Raw genomic sequence first — 18,962 nt, 5'->3', positions numbered from 1 at the left:
AGGTCCCCAGAAAGACTATAGTTCCAGAAGTTGTCTACCCTTTAAGGTAATTTCAGTCTGCAAGCATATATGGGCTCCATCCTTGGTACCTCTTAAAACCAGGAACTCATGAGTGAGTAAGTGGGTGAGTGCGTGAGTGAGTGAGTGAGAGTGAGTGTTGCTGGTGTTCAGCCACCTCTTGAACTGAATGTCCCCCAGTACCCGATCTAGAGCTCCATAGTTCTCTTCCTATGCCAGTGTCACTGAATGGGGTCAGCTAAATATTGTTTGCGTAGCTTTAATAAACCCCGAACTTTCCAGGAATACAACCACTCTGTGAATCGAGGCCAGAGTGTACTTTGTCTATTCAGAACTTCACCAAAAGCATTTCACCACTTCTAAATATCACATCACCCCAATATTGCCCAAGATATTTGAATTGCCAATGCAACACATCTGGATCCATTTGCATTTGTAGCTGTGGGATTCACAGCAAGCATCTGATTCACTACTTCCTCTAGTATAGTTAGGCCCAAGAGTGACATACTATTGGATTACACATTATTTTCCTTTTAGTTCCTTTATATTTCAGTTAAGGCATTACATCGATTTGCTAAATTATGTATACAAGCAGGTAATAGTATCAGTAAATTTCATTTCAAGATAATAATGAGGGCACGACAAAATATATGTTGTAAAAAGGGGCCATTGGTTCTGATAGGGATGAAAACCAGTGGTCTAGATTCATGATCTTTTCTATTTATTTCCCTGTTTTGCTCCTTGAGACTTTATTAAAACCCCACTAGGTCAAAGCTCCAGCCTTGATATCCAAAGGGAAAAGTGTTCCTACCTGAGCCAGAGCTCCATCCTGTCTAGGCCCCTGCCTAGCCCTAGGAGAAGAGGGACTTCAGGGTCAGAGTCAGGGCTCTTAGCCCCTTGCCCCATTCTTTATTCCACAGCCCACAGCCCTTCCTTACCACCAACCTCAGAAATTCTAGAAGCTTCCTTTTCTACCACCAGCCTCAGAAGTTCTACCGTGTTTACCCGAAAATAAGACCTAGCCAGACTATCAGCTCTAATACATCTTTTGAAGCAAAAATTAATATAAGACACAGTCTTATTTTACTATAAGACTGGGTCTCTAATATAATATAATATAATTAATATAGTTAATATAATATAATTAATATAGTTAATATAATATAATATATAATATAATATAATACTGGGTCTTATGTTAATTTTTGCTCCAAAAGATGCATTAGAGTTGATTGTCCAGCTAGGGCTTATTTTCGGGCAAACACGGTAGATTTTGGGTTGAATGGGAAGGGGTATTTCCCTGTGTATTGTCAAAGCTTTAATGCTCAGAACTAAACCAGTATATCGTTAGATCCAGAAGTAAATGTTTCGACTTTGGAGAGATACCCATTTGCTCATTTTTGTAGATTACATACACAGCCTGGAAATGTCAGCGGCCGGAAGTCGACATGTCTTCCTGACCACCTTTCACAAGCTATGCTGGCAGAAACCCATGGGCCTCATCACATGTGGCCATCTCACTGTAACTGGGGTGACAAAGCTCTTTCCATTAAAAAACACATCCTTGCCTCTACATAACATGGACGTGATACCATAAACTGCAAATCGCTTTTAATGACCTGTTTGGAAAAGGAAGCATGCCTTATATATATAGGACTTCTGTGACCTGGCGTGTAAGAAAATGCTGACAAAAGCAAGGAAGACCCACAGAGCAACATGGGAGAGTGTTAGACCTGCAGCAGCTGATGGTTACAACTAAATTCTCATCAGAGCAGTGAAAGAAGTTCTCCCAAATGTATGGTATTCAATGCTACAGATTAAAGAGGGAGCTGGTGACTAAGCTATTTCACCCGTGGGAAAGTTAATTTATATCAATTATCCCAGAAGGAGATATACCCTGGAAATGGCCCCCAGAATCGTCAGTCTCAGAGGTTCAAGGCCCTGAGCCACGCAGCTTTGAACTACCTGGCCCGTCTCGTATCCAACAGGTCGCCCGCCCCCAACCTGGCTCCATGGCCTCATCACTGAAGGCACCAGCTCACGCCAGTGCCCGCCAGCATGCCATGCTGACCTTCCCTAACCAAATCCTCCTGCTCTGGTATGCTGGCACTGAGAAGATGGGGACCCAGGGTGGGAAAGAAGAAAGATGGTCAAGGAAGACTCCATCCTAGCCCTGCATCCTCCATGAAGCAAAGAGCTGGGTTCCAGGGAGCGCCAACCATCCACTCATCCACCTACCCTGTGCCAGACCCTAAGCTTCTGGGGACACAGGAATGAGAACCTTACAGACCCTGTCCTCAAGGCAGGCACAGTTTAGTGAGAGCAGGCAGGTGGGCAAAGAGGACACAGTCAGCCACTGCGGAAGTCTATACGGAAGGACACCTCCTCGGCCCAGGAGTGCCCAGGGGAGGACTCCCACAGGACGGCCCGCAGGGCGAGGGGAGCGGCCAGGCTGCCAGGCAGAGCATAAGTGGGGTGGCAGCTGGGGCCACATGTGCAGCGGACAGGGCACAAGGAGGCCTCACAAGGCAGGGAACTGGGTTCTTTCTGTAGGTCAGAACTAAAGTGTGAGAAGAAAGAGAAGGTGTAGAGAGAGGATTCACTCACTGGCTTGCTCAGGCACCGTGCTGGGTGCTGGGTTCTATTCACACAAGCTCACCTTGAGCCCAGGAACAGGCGGGCACCAACTAAGGGCCTTTTGAGATAAGCCAAGAAATGCGGACTTTACCCTCCAAGTGACGAAGCGACACGGAGGAATGTTGAGCAGGGGTGACGGACTGGGCATGTGTGTTTGGAAGATCAACCCGGGGCTGTACAGGGTTGGAGTGAAGGGGGATCCGGCCACAAGCTGATGGGACACAGACGTCTAGTCTGGCAAGGAGAATCCCAGTCGCCAAGCCTCCCTGAGCAGTGGGGCCCCGGTCTCCACCCCCACCCCCTGTCCTGAGCTGGCTGCAGTACAGTACAGGAGGCAGGGGTCCAGCCATGGGACACCAGGCTAAGAAACAGGAGCAGCCTCAGACACTGAAGACATCCATCATCGCTCTCAGGGTGCCCTTGAACGATGATGGAGAAGGACGAGTGTTCTGTAGACTGCTGAGTCAGCCGTGGAGCGCTAGGCACCACTACAGAAGCCCTGCCCTGCCTTCAAGCAGACACAGCCCATCTGGAGAAGAGGTGAGTCCTTGTGGCTAAATGAAGGGAGACACCGGGTTCGACGCCTGTATCCAGGCTTTGCTTCTGTGGTTGGGTCTGAGCACAGCCTGCATACCTGTACCACAATGGATGTCCTCCTTTGCCCCTTGGGGTGTCTACACAGGTGGTCAGGTGGGTGCTCTTGGGATTGGCAGGGCTCGAGGTCCCCAGAAATGGAGGCTACTCTGGTCTTGGGGAGAGAGGCTGTCCAAGTACACAGCTTCACCCACAGCCACAGAAGCTGCCCACACCCACACCAGGTTGTCTCATGCCAGCACGAGGGCTGAAGACATTCACGACTCACCAGCACGGCTTGGCAGCATGGACAGGAGCCCAGTTTCCTAGGGCTCTGTGGCCAGCCACTGCCAACTTTTAGATGACAGAAGGTGTGCCTCGTAGACTCATCCCTGGAGCGTCCACGCAATTCGGGCACAGGAGCTGATATCACTGATAAGGTTTGAGCACCATAACAGAGACTCATTTGTCTCACTTCCCCCACACCCTCCAGACAGCCTGCCACGCTGCCTAAAACACCACCAATAGGCAACTGCTTAATCCCATGGGTTGAGCAATGCCTTCTCTTTCTAAATGCAAATGTCACCAAACCCGATCAAACATTGTTTCCCATTATCTTAGTTTACAGGAAAGTGTACCCTCTCTGATAAGATGGTATTGGTAGAGCTTTAGGGCACCGTGTCTTGTAGACTGGGGGCAGAGGCCATGGCAGCTCCAAATTTCCTGTATAGGAGCCCATTGGGTGAAGCAGATGATTTGTTCTAAACCTGTGACAGCAGAGCGAGCCCTCTGTCTTTAGTAACATTAGGGGGTTCTGATCAATAGAAGTACCAACATCTTCTAAAGATGGTTTTATTCCCATTTTCCTCTGGATTGAGAAAACAAATTATAAGAGCAGGATGATGATGGCTCTCATCGTTATTGGTAGTGTTTTAAGGAGTGGCTCCAGGAAGCAGCCACACTCTACCTCCAACAGCAGTCCTTGGTGCCATCAAAATCTTTGAGAGAGCCTGAGGGAGAGGGGGCAAGAAGAGATGTCACAGGATTGGGGAACACTGGGACCAGAGGGGTGCTGAAAGTTGGTGCAATAATTCTGTCAGTCCTTCCCTCCCCTCAACTCCTCCCCATGGGCTCTGGGACAAAGCACTGGTGGGACATGTCTGAAAAAACTCTAGGAAAAGCTACATCTCTAAACAAAGATTGTTGGCTGGTCTCTGACTTGAGTGGCTCTATGTAGGTCAGCTGGGATTGAACTACTGGAAGATTAGGGTGGAGAAGAGGCAAGGGGTTGCTCAAAAAGGAAAAAGCAATAAAACATGCTTTATTCATAATCTCTCATTAAAAGAATAAATCACTAAAAACTCTTAAATATAATTTTAAAATTAATAATCAAGCAAGATACAACCATCTTGATATTTCTGATGGTGGTGCAATAAAGGTGAAATAGTTTCCTTTGGGAAAAAATGCCAACAAAAACGAAAGCTACAAAGGTAAAAATCTATATCGTGAATGTGAAATTCTTTTTACTTTCATTATAAATGATTTTAGCCTTCTTTCCTGCTCCAAATGACCATCCACAAAAAAAAGAAAAAAAAAAGAAAATGACCAAAAAAAAAAAAAAAAAATGAAGGGAAGGAAGGAAGATGGAAAGAAGGCTCTTAAAATCCCATGAATTATAAAATCAATGCTTTCTCTCATTCCTCAGCATTTCTGTGAATTTCCTGAGTGATGGCTTGTCTTTTAGCTCTTGGCTAGAAGTCCTGATTCTTCATCCTTCCAGACAGGTCTGGAAGGGAGACGCTGGGGCAATCTGCAGCAAAGAAGTGCACGCCGAGAAGTGCTGGCAGAGCATAACAAACTGAGACTGCAGGACTGTGTGGGCTTCACCTATCCTTACATGTTGGCTTGAAGGACCATGCTAAGTGACCTTCAAACTCCAGAGGCAGGGAGAAGACTCCCCCACACTCCAAAATTGTTCTCCTGCACTCTATTCCATGCCCTAACCATTAGTGACTCATTCCTTTGGGTTAACATTACCCTTGGAAGGTTTGAAACCACTAGCTGCAGAGCAGGCTGTTACTGAGATATACTGCACTTCAAAGAGGCCTGGTTTGTGGAAAATAGTGAAAATCTGCCCCTAAGAGAACACTTGTGGGCTTGAGAACTTGAAGGAGCTGAAAGAGTTGGAAAAATAAACATTTGGAACCTGCAACCACCAAACACACATCCAGTCAAGCTAAGCAAATGCTTAGAGTCTCTCCCCCTGTGCCTTCATAAGCCTTCACAATGCCACTCCCCATTCCTCCCCCCTACCCATGTGCATCTCTCCAGGAGGACTGGACCAATGGCAGTAAATCCTGCCAATAGGCATGGCTGTCATAGGAGACAGAGCAATCCTGGTGACAAGCTATAGCAGGAGACCCAGCTCCTCACCCAGCAAAGTTTCTTGAAAAACAGGCTTTTAGCTACAGAGAGCAAATCCTTCCTCTCTCAGGCCCTCACTCTCCATCCCAGCAGGTAGGACCGTGGTCTCTGCCCCCACTCAGGTAGGCCTGAAGAGGGAGCCGAGGTGAAGACGTCAGGGCCCACTTCCATCTGCTGTTGTTGCTCCTCGTTTCTTCTCCCATTAGCCTCCCAGGGTCTTGCTCACACGGTCCTCAGTGTCCACGTGGTCAGAGGAAGGGGGTTAAACGGGGAGTACCAGCAGGCCCAGGAGAAGAAGACCCTACGGGTGCCAGAGCGGGGCCATACGATCTCATCGCCCACACATACACTGCCCACAGCCAAACCTAGAGTTGCTAGGGTGCATTTTATGAAATGAGGCAGCAGTTTCCTTAGAGCACCTGGCCTGAACATCAGGCAGAAGTGTGTCTGGCTTCAGGTATGAAATGACACGCTAAGTGTCTCCTGGCAGCACCGGAGAGAAAGCCTGAGTACCTTCCCATGTTCTTAAGCTACAGAAAATAAGCCCAGGATAAACTCCACCGCTGCAGAGGAAATCATAAATAATGCATCCTAAGACCGGGACTTCAATATTTTTGAAGAGTTTCATTTCTCCTCCCTTCCAACTTTGATATATGAACTTACTTAACAAGGGCCTGGGGAGGGTTAATTGAATTAATATATGCAAAGTGCTTTGAGTTTGAAGAGAATATGCAATATAAATGGAAGTGTCGCTAAAAAGGTTAATCTAATTTACATCTAACACTTTCAGTTCATGGTGTTAATGAACTATATCCTTTTAGAGAGTGATTAATTTATAGAAATGTGATTATTTTTCCTAATGCTATATGTGGGTCAGCTTCTCCTATTACTGTATCCAACTTTATAGAATTCAACATTTTATAAATTAAAATAATAAATCAAATACCCCTGTAATGGTTATATTTCATTAATTACTAAGAGACATGCATTAGATTAACATTTATCTGTTTTAATTAATTTGCTGCAATGCAGTTATCCATGCAAATTGGAAAATGACACATCGACTTGACATAATATTAACAGTTTTGACTGGTTCTTCCCTGAGAATCTATGGGCCTTCAACTGCTGCAACTGTTGCGTAACCATGGTGACCACCAGTTGTGTGACATATGCAGGTTGTACATTACAGAACTGGGAAAGGACTTAACACTAAATTCAAACTTCTCCTGAAAATATAATTAACAAAGATGCTAAAGACAGAAAGATGCAGGGTTTTGTTTGGGGGGGTTTGAGTCCCAAAGTCTCAACAAAAATTTCTTAAATCTGATCACCTTATTTTCTTAGGCACTTTATCCTTTCCAAGGACATCCCGAGCGCCTTCCAGGTAGATACTCAGAACTTGCTGGGGCAGAGGAGGGAAGTACAACTGTGCCCTGTCTGCACATGGAAAAGCAGGTCCCAGAGGCCTGAGTGGTCTGCCCCACACCTCACACTGATGGGTGAACCCAGGTCACATGACTTGGAGACCACACCTTTATTTCATTCTCCACAGTGATTTTCTTGTCACATTTGTTTGAAGACTTTAGGTTAACTATATAATCAGACACCATGGGACTGCAATGTAGCAGAAGTCACAAAAATTATGTACTTTTTTTTACTTGGCAAAATGTTTAGTCAAATGTCAATCAATTCAGCAATATTTAGAAGCCATGAGAGTGGCATTTGCAGCCTCTCTCTGTGAGAATTCCAATGGCATCTGCTGGACCTGACTCCCTCACACGTTTTGGTGTGGTCCGTGTTCTCCTGACTCCGCTGCAGAACTGATTTCAACCTTTCTAAAGTGAATGCTGTAATGTGTTTGGAAGGACAGTCGGATAACTAACGGGGAAGGCCTGATGCGTAGTTCCTACCAGAGATCAAAGCAGAACGTGGCACTGACCAGGGCTGTGTGCCTGTACAGTCCTGAGGGACTCAACCAGTGTGGGTGGCATCGCCCTGGCACAGTCACTGCCTCAACACTCAGCATTCATTCTGAACCCTGGACAGTGCTGGCAACTGGGCACACAGAGGGGAGCAGGATGCTTCCCCCTCGAGGGGCTCAGAGCCTGCCTAGGGAGACAGGAAGGCTATAGGCACTTTAATGTGAGAAACTAGGGTGATGAGATACAGAAGAACAAGCCCCACCCCCACCCCAGGGAAATGCCTTTCAACTCATGCAAAGAAATAAAGTGGTCCCTGGGGAACTGTGAGCAGTCCACCGAGGCACTTCGCAACCTTGGGTGGGAAGCAGAAGAACCTGAGAGCTTTGAAAGAAATCCCAGGTCCTAGCCTAGGGCAATTACACCAGCATCTCAGAGCGTGGGTTCCAGGCATCAGTTATTTTAAAACTCTCTCAAGTGGTTCCACTACGCATCCAGGGTTGAGAATCATTGACACAATGAGCAAGAGGGTAGACTCCGAACCTAGACTTTCTGGATTCAAAACCCATCTCTGTTTCACTAGTTGAATGAACTGGGTAAGTAGCTTAACCTTCCTGGCCTCAGTTTCCTCACATGTAAAATGGGGATAATACGGACACACACCTGACTGAGTGGCCGTAAGACACAGTCTACCCTTTCCCATAATTTATCAAGTTCTCCAATAGTTTGCATCGTGTGCAATGTTTGCCCTTGATAGTGTGAGCTTTTTGATTTCTGCAACTTGCTTTATCTTTTCACTCCCCTCCCAGACAGTAACAGGAGACCGAGTAATAGCTATCAGGCTAAAGAACAGGGCCCAGTGTATCGCTGAGCTGGCCTAACTCTCACCCAGGCGTCCTCCTCCGAAAAGCGCCCCCTCCAGCCTTCTGCCGATTGCTCTCCTGAAGTTCACAGTCTGACTATTAAGGATGAATGTTTATGTCCCCTCCCCCCAAATCCGAATGTTGAAGCCCCAGCCCCAACGTGACAGTACTGGGAGGCAGGGCCATTAGGAGAGAATTAGCACGAGATGAGGTCCTGAGGATGGCGCACTCCTGAGTGGGATTAGCGCCCTTACCAGGGCCGTGGAAAGCTTGCTTCCCTTCCGCACCCACCTGTGAGGGTGCACTGAGAAGTTGGCAGCATGCAACCTGGAAGGGAGCTCTCACCTGAACCCGCTCTTGCTCGCACCCCGACCCTGGACTTCCTGTCTGCAGATCTATAGACATAAACTTCTGTGGTTCACAAGCCTCCCAGTCCACGGTATTTTGGCTACAGCAGCCCCAGCTTATGAAGACAGTGGCCCTCTGTCCTATCCAGTGCCTGTGTCTTCAGCTCAGCACTCTTGCCCAAACCAGGCCTCTCACGGTCCATCCTCAAACCTACCATTCCAAGGGCACTACTCCAGAGTCCAATTAGTGGTGGGCTAGATAACAGGCAACAAAAATTGTAAGCCGCTCCAAGCTGTCATTTGGCTATCAGAGTGTCAGTTATTCCCTTCCATGTAAACATGTATCACCACAGAGGTTGTCTTAAACCAAAAAAAAAAAAAAATGTTTCTCTGCTTCCTGGGATATAAATCTGGGAGGAAAACGCTAACCAGGCAGGGGACCTCTCCTTACGATCCAAATCACACCATAGACGCTCTTCGTCCAGAGACTAGAACCCCATGCCTCCAGTGCTGGCACATGGAGATACGTTTATTTATATAACACACACTGCTGAGTTGTCACTCTGAGCTGCCCCTAATGCAGTGCCAGAGCTTTTGAGAGGAATGAGAAGGGGGCCCTGGCCTCAAAGACATATGTAGACTTGTGAAAGGGGTTCAAATCAAGCTAAATGTGTGTGTTTGAATGTGTATTTATATTTATATATGATATTTCCACACCCCTGCCCATACACAGAGAGAGACAGAGAGAACAGAGTTTGAACTGAGAAAAGCTATTAACAAAGCTATTGAATTGTCAAGAGGTCAGAAAAGGGGAATTTCGCCAAGTCTCAGAAACTAGAACCCAGTGTTTCAGTGATGAATAATTACAGTGGCTGTGTCTAGTGTTGTTTACATGCTATAAATTGGGCTACATGGTTTCCCAGCACTATCCTGACAACAACTTTGGAAGGCAGCTCTTTGTGTCCCCAGTTTATAGATAAGGAAACTAAGGCTCAGAGGGGTTAAGTCATTTGCCCAAGGTTATCTAGCTAGGAAGCAGCTTGGCCAGGATTGAAACCCAGGTTTCTATGGCTACAAAACCCAAATTTCACTTCACATAGGTGTTGAGAAACAACAGTATGGCGATTGGATTCACTAAGCCAGTCATTACTGACTGCTCAGCTCACACGAGGGCCAGGCATCCAGTTGGCCCTAGAGATGCGGGGAGAGTCAGGATGAGATTCTAGCCATCGGGGCTCACAGTGCAGTGCTGGAGCCAGACAAGAAGCACAGGCATGCAGAGGGGGAGCCACAGACTTCTGGGGGTGACCAGCCTGGGGGACCCGTCGGGGAAAGTTCATAGGAGAGACCATGTCTAAGTCTGGTTGTGTCTTGAGTAACAGAAGGAATTAGACGGAGGAAGGTGACCTTCTAGCCTGAAGACATAATGCAGAGGATCCAGGGCGCGAATGAGCATATCCTGGTCCCAGAACCACAGGTGATTCAGGATGGTGGCAGGTCCGAGGGCACCCTCTGATGCATCACCAAGGGCTTTGGTCCTTTGTGTTTCAGTTGGAGAAATAACTTGTCACACTCCTAGGAGACATGCTACTACTTGCCCAGAGATGGTTTAGGACAAATCATCATAAAAATTCCGTACCACCTTTATCCCTGCAGGAAGTTCACAATGTGTCATTTGGAATATGCAGGAATGTTTTTGACTCTGTGGGAGGGAGGATGAGACTGCTGCTCAAAGCAAGAGTACTGGTTTCGGTGGATGAAAAGCAAAGCCCACTTTCTTCACCTTACCAGCAGGTTTTGAACAACATCCCTGGATGCTCCTACTGCTGTGGGCAGGACCACTGGGGCTCCTGGGGAACTCAGACAAACAGCTCAGCTTCTCTATGGGCACTAGATCGGCTTTGAAAACCAAAGCGGGAATATCTGACGAATAGTCAGTGGGCACTGGGCACAGTGACCCTTCTTTTCTCACCCCAGCACCACACCCTCGACTGGTGGTCTTGGCAAGTCACTTACCGTCTCTCAGACTCAGTTTCTTCATCTATGCAATGAGCTAACACCAAACCTGAATGGGCTTTAAAAATTAGAGACAGCCCAGGTAAAGGTATTAGCACAATGCCTGTTATATACAAAGGAGGAACCCCGTAAACTGCAATCACTACCATTACACCACCACTGTTACAATGCTGCTCTAGCCTCTCCCCTCCATATTACCAAATGCTGCCTTTGCAAGGCCCTTCCCACCTCCATCTTCCTTGTACATAACACTATGTACCCTACCACATAATACTATGCTTTATACACAAATTCTGTCTGCTGTCATTTTCTTAACATTTCCATATAAAAATCTTATCTTTCCAACTAGATCTAAGCTCTCAATAAAAGGTTGGGGTGAGTTGGGCATGGGGGGGTAGTCTTCTGATACGTATCTACTAAGACTCCTTCAGAGCACTGAGCCAGGCTCTGGGCACACAGGTGGGCACTACAACTGACGGTCTCTACTCAAGTATTGTCCTGAACGACCCACGCCTGGATGTTGAAAACTGCAAAGGGACTGTGTACCAGGTCTTTGAGACCCGAGACCTCCCATCATCACTAAACCTAGCACGAACCTTAAGATGTTTGTCTAGATTGCATTGTCTTCTTTCCCTGGGATAAGACATGTCTTTCTCTGTCCCAGAGACCCCTTGGGTCCACGAAACCGTCCCAGCTTTGTTCATAAAACATGTGCATGGGAGCTGCTCTTTTCAAAGAATCCAAGAAGTGTTTGTCTCCCGAGATATGGGAGAGTAAAGAGAAGGGGTTATAATAACTGTCTGGCTACTGCATTAGTTCCAAAATCAGCAATGTGTTTACAATGAAAATGCAGTAAGTCTGTGAAAACTCTAAACAGTTGTCAGGATTAGCTACTCAGTTCCCTACAGCAAGAAGCAAGGAACACAAAGGCAGAACAAGCTGTGCACCACGACACGACATCTTACATGAGCCCAAGGCTGAGAGGATGCGCTTTCAGACAGTTGTCCAGAGGGTGCATTCAACTCTGTCAGGCAGCTTGACGCCACACTCCCAATTTTCTTCTACACATGAATACAGAATTGTATAGAAGAAGAAAGCTATTTTTTGTTCAATCTTCTTCACAAGCTTTCCTGACTTTTCTCTTTGTGAGTGATGGGACTAATAATGATATGAACCCTAGAAATGGCAAAGTCGGTGGCATGGTGCATTATACACGAACCATATCTTTATTATCTCAAATGTTCTCAGACATCATGTGAGAAAATTCAAGTGCATTGTAATAAGGAAAGTCAGTTCTGTAAATACCAACTAAAGTGTCATAATAAACGTTTCTGTTTTGATCAAATATTACACATTTGTCTGTTAAAAAAAATGCTAACAGCGCTCTTTGCAGCCCCCTAGTGGTTATAAGGGGAAAGAACAAAGAATAGTGGGGAGTCAGACAGCAACTCAGTATGCAGGGTCCACAACTTTTTACACTGGTAAGACAAATGGCTTGTCACCACAAAACGAACATATTCTAAGTGAGAACATGAAAAGTGTTGCTTACAATGAACGTAATTATTCACATAAATGTGAATCATTGAGAGCCCGGATGTTTTTTTCTTTTCTATCTTCTCTTATCTCTACAAAGCTTTTCATTCTGACCTGAAAATTCCGCAATGCATACACACACCAGGTCTTCTTTCCAAACAAGTTTTTCCCCTTTCTTCACTTGTTGTGACCTCCCCTGTTTGTAGGCATCTGCATATATATATATATATATATATATATGCCATTTGCTCTGCTACAAAGTGATGGAAACGCTTCAAAAATATATATTTTGCCTGTTTAACAAACTGTCTACATTGAGGAAGGAGGGCAAAGGTTTGGACGTTCATTGTTTTTTATTCTTGTTTTCACCAAATAACAGTCTCTCACAATGACCCCTTCCTATCAGCGACTCCTTTACCACGCTATGTTTGAGATATTTTCATAGTGAGTTTTTCTTTGTCTTCCCCAAAAAAGAAATCGCCTCTCAAGTATACACCAGGGGAGGAAATTTGCTGAAAAGAAATAGGATGTCTGCTTATAAAAGAGTTTCAAAACCATGTCACCAAAAAAAATAAAGATTACAGGCTAAACAGAAACTCTCTTCTCAAATTTATCACTCTCGAGCTGCAAGAGAGATATTCCCGAGGCCCAGAGTCGGCTAACGGTCTGCCTCTCACTCTCCCCATCCTCCAAAGAGTAATTAAACCTGGGATACATTCCCTCCCTGACTGCTAAACTGTAGCTCAAAGCCAGCTTGCAAATCATGTTGCCTCTAATAGGGAGCCTCTTTGCCTACAGGTGCAAACCCCTTCGTCCTCGGATAAGGGTCAGACAAGAAACCAATGACCACGTTACCTGGCAGATTTGGCCACAGCCCTCAAAACCAAACACACGCCCTCCTGTCAACAGCGCAGAAAATCAACAAGTTACCACTAAGCTGGGCGCTCCAGCCCAGCTCTGCACTGCCTCCCCCGCGCCCACCACCACCACCCATCCCTTTTCTGCTCCTCCCTTGCCTCTCCCTACGAGGTCCTGCAAGCACGTGACCTTCTGTTTCAGATCCGCCCTCCAGCTCCAGGCACCCCCACCCCAGCGCTTCCCCCCCGCTCTCCCAGGCAGCTGTCAAAGTCCGCGGCTCTCCAGCCTAGTTCCTGACAGCGCCAGACATTCACCAGGATCTTGCTTTTTCGGAGCTGGAGAGGTGGGGAGATCAAGGTCGCCTACCTAATAGGGTGGGCGGGGGAGGGGCGCCAGGTTAGGCTCCTCTGCCCGCCTGAGCAGGAGCGGATTCCGAGAGGCAGAGCGGAGCGTCACATGCCGCACTTCTACCAGACTCCGGGCTCACCCGGAGGGCGCGCGTTCCCAGGGGAGCAAGATCCGCCCTGGAGAAGCCTGAGGCAAGCCAGGGGGGCCTCCCGCGGAGCCTGCAAGTTTCCACCCCAGCCCCGAGCTGGGAGACCCGCTCTGTTCCTTCCTTTGAAGGCACCGCCACTGATCCCTCCCTCCCGGCGGGAGCAGACAACTGCCTCTCCTCCCCGCGCCAGCGCCAGCGCCCTGCTAGAGCCGTTCTCGGGCCAGAGCCTGCGACGCCCCCACTACGCCCCCACCCCAGCACAGACAGCCCCAAAGTTGTCCGGACTCCCCAAACCTCGCTCCTCCGTCCCTGAATCCCTCCCAGGGATTGGAGCGGCGTCTGTAGGTGGAACCTCTCAGAATCCGCACGCAGAGCGCTCACTTCGGGGAACCCAGGCGCACGGAGGCCAACGAGGTTGCGGCAAGGGAGGGCGAGCACATCCAGCCGGTCCCCGCCGCTTGCACCCTCAAGCCTGCCCCGTCACCCTCCTCAGAGAGAAGGAAACTTCCCCAGCACCCACCTTTAGCCGCGAGGAGGCGGCGCCGCCGGCTGCCCCCGCCGCCGCCGCCGCTGCCGCTCCCCACGCCCAGCGCCAGCAGGAGCGGCACCCAGCAGAGCCTCCCAGGCAGCATCTTCGTCGCCGCCGCCAGCCAGCTGCCGCTGCCGCCTACTTCCCAAGCCGGCTGCGCCTCCCGGTGCCCGCCGGGCCGCAGGCCGCCTCGCCTTGCCCGCTGCGTGCGCTTCGGGCGCCGACGCGCTCGGCCTCCGGTACCAGCGCCGCGCCGTTCGCTCTCCAGCAGCAGCCGCGCTCACTGGCGCGGACCCGGAGCGGCTCCGGCGCTCACCCCGGGACGGCCCGTGACGTCACGGAGGGAGGGAGGTGGCTCCTGCATATTCATGAGACGCGGACACCGGCCCCGGCTTCCGCGCTCCCGGGCCCAGACCCCCAACTTTCCTCCGCCCTCCTCCCGCTCCAGTCCTCCTGTTCCAGTCAGGACTCGGCTCCGGGGGGTCCTGGTGGGAGGCTGCGGGGGCCCCTCCGGCCCGCACCCCTGCTCCGGCTCTCCAAATAACTGCCTCCGGGGATGGTCGGCTCCCTCAGAAAGTGGTCACTTGGGGCCTGAGCGTAGTCCGCGTGGGCTCAGGGGATCAGGCCCTGCCACGCCCTTGGAGCTGAGATCCTTGCATGGGGAGGGAGGGGGTCTCGAGGGTGACTGGCGTCGCTGCGGGTCCTGCCTTTGGCGGGGTCTCTGGACGCTCTGCCTCCTGGTCTGGGGAGGGCGCCAGGCACACGCGAGAGCTGGAAAACGCGAGTGCTGCTCTGAGTTGTAGGGCAGGGCAAATCCCCGCGGACCTGGAGGGCAATGGCCGGACACCGCACGATCTTGAAGAAGCAGGGGCAGCCAAGGCTCTTAGAAGCTGATGGGACCAGATCCGAAAAGGCAAACTAGAGGTACTATGCCTGCTGAAGCTGCAGTGGGGACCACATATAAACTTCCCGCGGTATGGTGCCCAGGCCAGAAGTTACCACCTTTATGGTGTCACTCCACACATCTTAAGACCAGACCACCTAACCTCATGCCTTGTAACATTTCATGCCATTGAGTAATGCCAGTTCCCTGAGTGCAGGGGCTAAGCAAGTCTTGATGGTCCCCACCACCCCCAGGCCACAAAAGGTTCCTAAAGTGACTCAATAAACATGAACTAGCCGCTCAGAATAAATTCTTAACCATTTTTCATATATGTAGTACCAATATCACACAGAGCTCAGGGTTCATAAGGAATAGATAAGGAAATAAGATAAATACAAACAAACAAGATATTTATTGATTGAGTCTACACATTTACTGAGCACCTAGAGAGGTACCACCCTGCCACTGGATGCGGGATTAGACAGAGACCAAGACCAAGGAGAGTTGTCTCTCCTCTCCCCACAGCCTTTGTTCCCATTTAAAAAGCAAGCTGGAGAGGACATAAAAGGCAATTACAATGCTTTGTAAGTGTTATGGTGACGCATATTTTTTATGTTGCTAGATATGAGCCTATACAAATCAATTAACAAAATATATAATTGCAACAGTGTCTGAACAGCATTTTGTAATTAATAACTGTAATTTGGGGTATTCAACAAAGCCATAAAATCCATTAACAGCCCTCATGCTGCTCAGCCTCTCTGCACTACCCTGGCAGCTCACCTGGAGCCAATGAAGTTGTAAAGACAACTCTTCTGTATTTCCAGGCACCAGGAGGTGCTTGGGGGACGGCTGTGGATCAGGACAGCTCAGACCATGCAAAGCATTTCACCTGCAGGTCTCCTTTAACCCACAGAACCAACATCTGTGCTATTGATTTTCATCGCACACATGAGAAAATGGAGGCTAAGGGAAGTTAGGTAACTTCCTTGCCCAAAGTCAAAGAGCTAGTCAATGCTCCAGGCCAACACCAGGACCTTGCCTTTTTCAGACTTGTTACAAAAATTCAGAAAGGATGGCATGAAGAAGGGGAAGCTGACCCAGGCAAAATCGGGGAAACTGGCAAATAGAGAAATATAAATTTGTATCGTTTTCTTTCATTTATGGTCAATCCAATTCTATATCTGCCTCCCCTTCATTTTCTCTAATCAGTAGACTTACCGACTTACCTGCACTGTCCCCTGATGTCATGCTATTGGATTATATTAGGACCAACTGGTTAGTCCCAAAAATTTTATATGAAATTTCAAATGCACACCAAATAATGGGAGAGGGGGCAATACAGCTGATTGGAAAACATTCCCACCTCATATAATAGACGACCAGGAAAGAACACAAGAGAAGGAGACACTAGGGGGCAGGCTAATGCCTAAGAGACACAGCATTGTGGGCCTCCATCGCCTCCTCTACAAATGGAGGTAAGGAGGATATCTGTTGTGGAAGATCAAGTGCACTAATAGCCTCCATTTGTTCATGCCTCCCTGTATCCATTCCCTTTGGATGTGCTCTCCCACCCTAACTCAGAGCTTGGCCATATGACTGGCTTTGGCCAGTAGGACAGTAACATGCATGCTTCCTCTTCCTTTATTGGACCCCTGCCGCCACCATGAGAATGAGCCCCAGGTAACATGCAAGAGGGTAAGAAACCACGTCAGGTAGAGCTGAGCTGTCCCAGCCAGCCAAGGCCGTCCTAGTTTGGTCCACACCAGTTAACCCACCAGCTGACCACAGACATGTGAGCAAGCCCAGATGAGATCAACCGAGCATGCCCCACATCAGAGCTGCCCAACTGACTCATGAATAATAATAAGTAGTGTTGCATTAAGCCACTGTGTTTTAGGGTGGATGATGAAGGAGCAGTATACTTTCTCCATAAGGTCATTATCAGAAGTAAATGAGAAAATGCAGGTGAAACACTCAGTATGTTGCCCGGCACATAATCAATGTCCAGTAAATGTAAAAATGCCTCCTTCTTATCGTTACTTCCCAAGTCTCTGAAATGCCAGTCAGAACTCAATTTGTTTTGTTTGGGAGAAAGGCACCAACAACCTGGCTTAGAAGAGATGAAAGTAGTTAAGTTCAGCTTTGGAAATACTCAGGAACAAGATCTTCAAGACCACGTCATCTGTGTGGAGAACTGCCATGCCCTCTGCTTCTCCTGGGCCACCGAGGATGCAAAAAGTGGGTAAAACAACTGACAGCTAATGTGTCCCCCTTCACTCAGTGCCAGGCTTTGGGGCTTTTATATTCCATACTTCATGTAATCCTTGCAACAACAGTTATTTTCCCAATTTTATTATACACAAATTATTGACTCAGAAAGGTTGAATAAGTTATCTGCATTCACATAATTGTGCAGAATATAAATTCATGTCTGCCTAATTCCAAATTCCATCTTTCTCCTACACATCATGGTTTTGAAAGAAGCTTGCAGGGTAAGTAAGAAACAAAAAATATTCTCAAATCAGTAAAGGTCTCTTGAGAGATTTAATTTTTTGTAACTCTTCATCCACTACCACCTCTGAATAATGACCATTTAAATAAGCCATTGTCATCAAAGTAGTAATATAAACTTCTGAATTTGTCGAGGCTGCACCCCTTATTCTTGACTCACTTGACTCACATGTTCCTTTAAAGCCCTTGCTCAAAAAAATGGTGAGCAGAATGATGTAAGGCCTTGGTCGCTTTAAGGCCCAAGTTTAAAGGGCCCTACCTGGTGATGCAGAAATGAATCTGAAACGATTTATTTGGGTCAATAGTTTTAAATAAATAACTCTCCTGTTCCAAAAAATAGAATCTAACAGGAACAAGCCTGACAAAAATATAGCCATTCCACCTCATTTTCACCAGGGCCATTAATGCTTTGCCCAGTAAAACACCAGAACGCAGTCCCTGAATAATTTAAAATGGATAAATAAAGAAAATAAATAAATTATACCAACTTATAGAAACTTATTTTAAAAAAGAAAATTAAACTGAGGCTTTCTACATGACACAAATTTAATTCAACTCAAAGTACTTAACTTTAAAAGAAAGGTTGAAAAGCCGATTCTTAAAGAACTTGGAGTCTTTTACTGACACCCCCACTACCCACATTGGCAGACAAAGCCAGGTTTTCATGAGCCACAAGCAACAGGACAGGTTACAGAATTTTCAACATTGCTCTCAGATGTTTTGGTGCTTCTGCCAAAGAGGTTTTTAAAGTTTCGACATTTCTCTTCAGGAAAAAACAAGAAAGCTTGTTCACAATCAAATCTAGTTTATGTTCAACAATGTTTAGACATGACTGTTCTATTCTTGGAAGGCAGAATACCCTGACTGAAAACAAAGATGTCATTGATTATAGCAAGGAATTATTCCCGTACAGTCTCCTATATTTTCTTTGGATCTTTACGCCCTGGAGTGGTTAAAAAAAAAAAAAAAAAGTCATAAAATTCAGTGACACTTCTCCCAGAGATGGGAACTCTCTCTCCTATCCTTGAATTTAAGCAGGCCCGTGACTGCTTCTACCAATAGAATTAAGCGGAAATGATGTTATGTGACTTCCCAGACTAGATCATAAAAGCGATGCAGCTTCTGCCTTGCTCACTGGGATGCTCACTTTTGGAGCCAGGAGCCTCCACATACAAAGTCTAACTACCCTGCGTCGCCATGATGGGAGGATCCCAAGCCATGTAGATGCATTAACAGCCCCTCCTGAGTGCAACATTTGAATCATCCCAGAACCTCCAGATAATTCCATTTCCTAGCTTTTGTGTCACCTACAGTTTAGATCTTCCCAGCTGAGCCTCTGACATCAAGAAACT

The 18,962-nt window shown here is 47.5% G+C and overlaps 1 protein-coding gene across 1 annotated transcript in view; it reads right to left on the bottom strand.

The window, feature by feature from the left end:
* The window catches only part of CLSTN2 (calsyntenin 2), a 565,080-nt gene extending 550,543 nt beyond the window's left edge, over positions 1–14,537 (bottom strand). Inside the window, exon 1 of the mRNA XM_019747346.3 lies at positions 14,205–14,537. Coding sequence (XP_019602905.3) covers positions 14,205–14,316 — 112 coding nt within the window. The 5' untranslated portion in view covers positions 14,317–14,537. The remainder of the gene's footprint in view (positions 1–14,204) is intronic.
* Positions 14,538–18,962: the final 4,425 nt, after the last annotated feature.

Source organism: Rhinolophus sinicus, chromosome 5 (genome assembly GCF_057876585.1).
Source record: "Rhinolophus sinicus isolate RSI-liver-muscle chromosome 5, RSI-T2T, whole genome shotgun sequence".
NCBI classification, from domain to species: Eukaryota; Metazoa; Chordata; class Mammalia; order Chiroptera; family Rhinolophidae; genus Rhinolophus; species Rhinolophus sinicus.
Note: the sequence above shows the minus strand (reverse complement) of the source record. Positions and strands in the feature narration are given on the sequence as shown.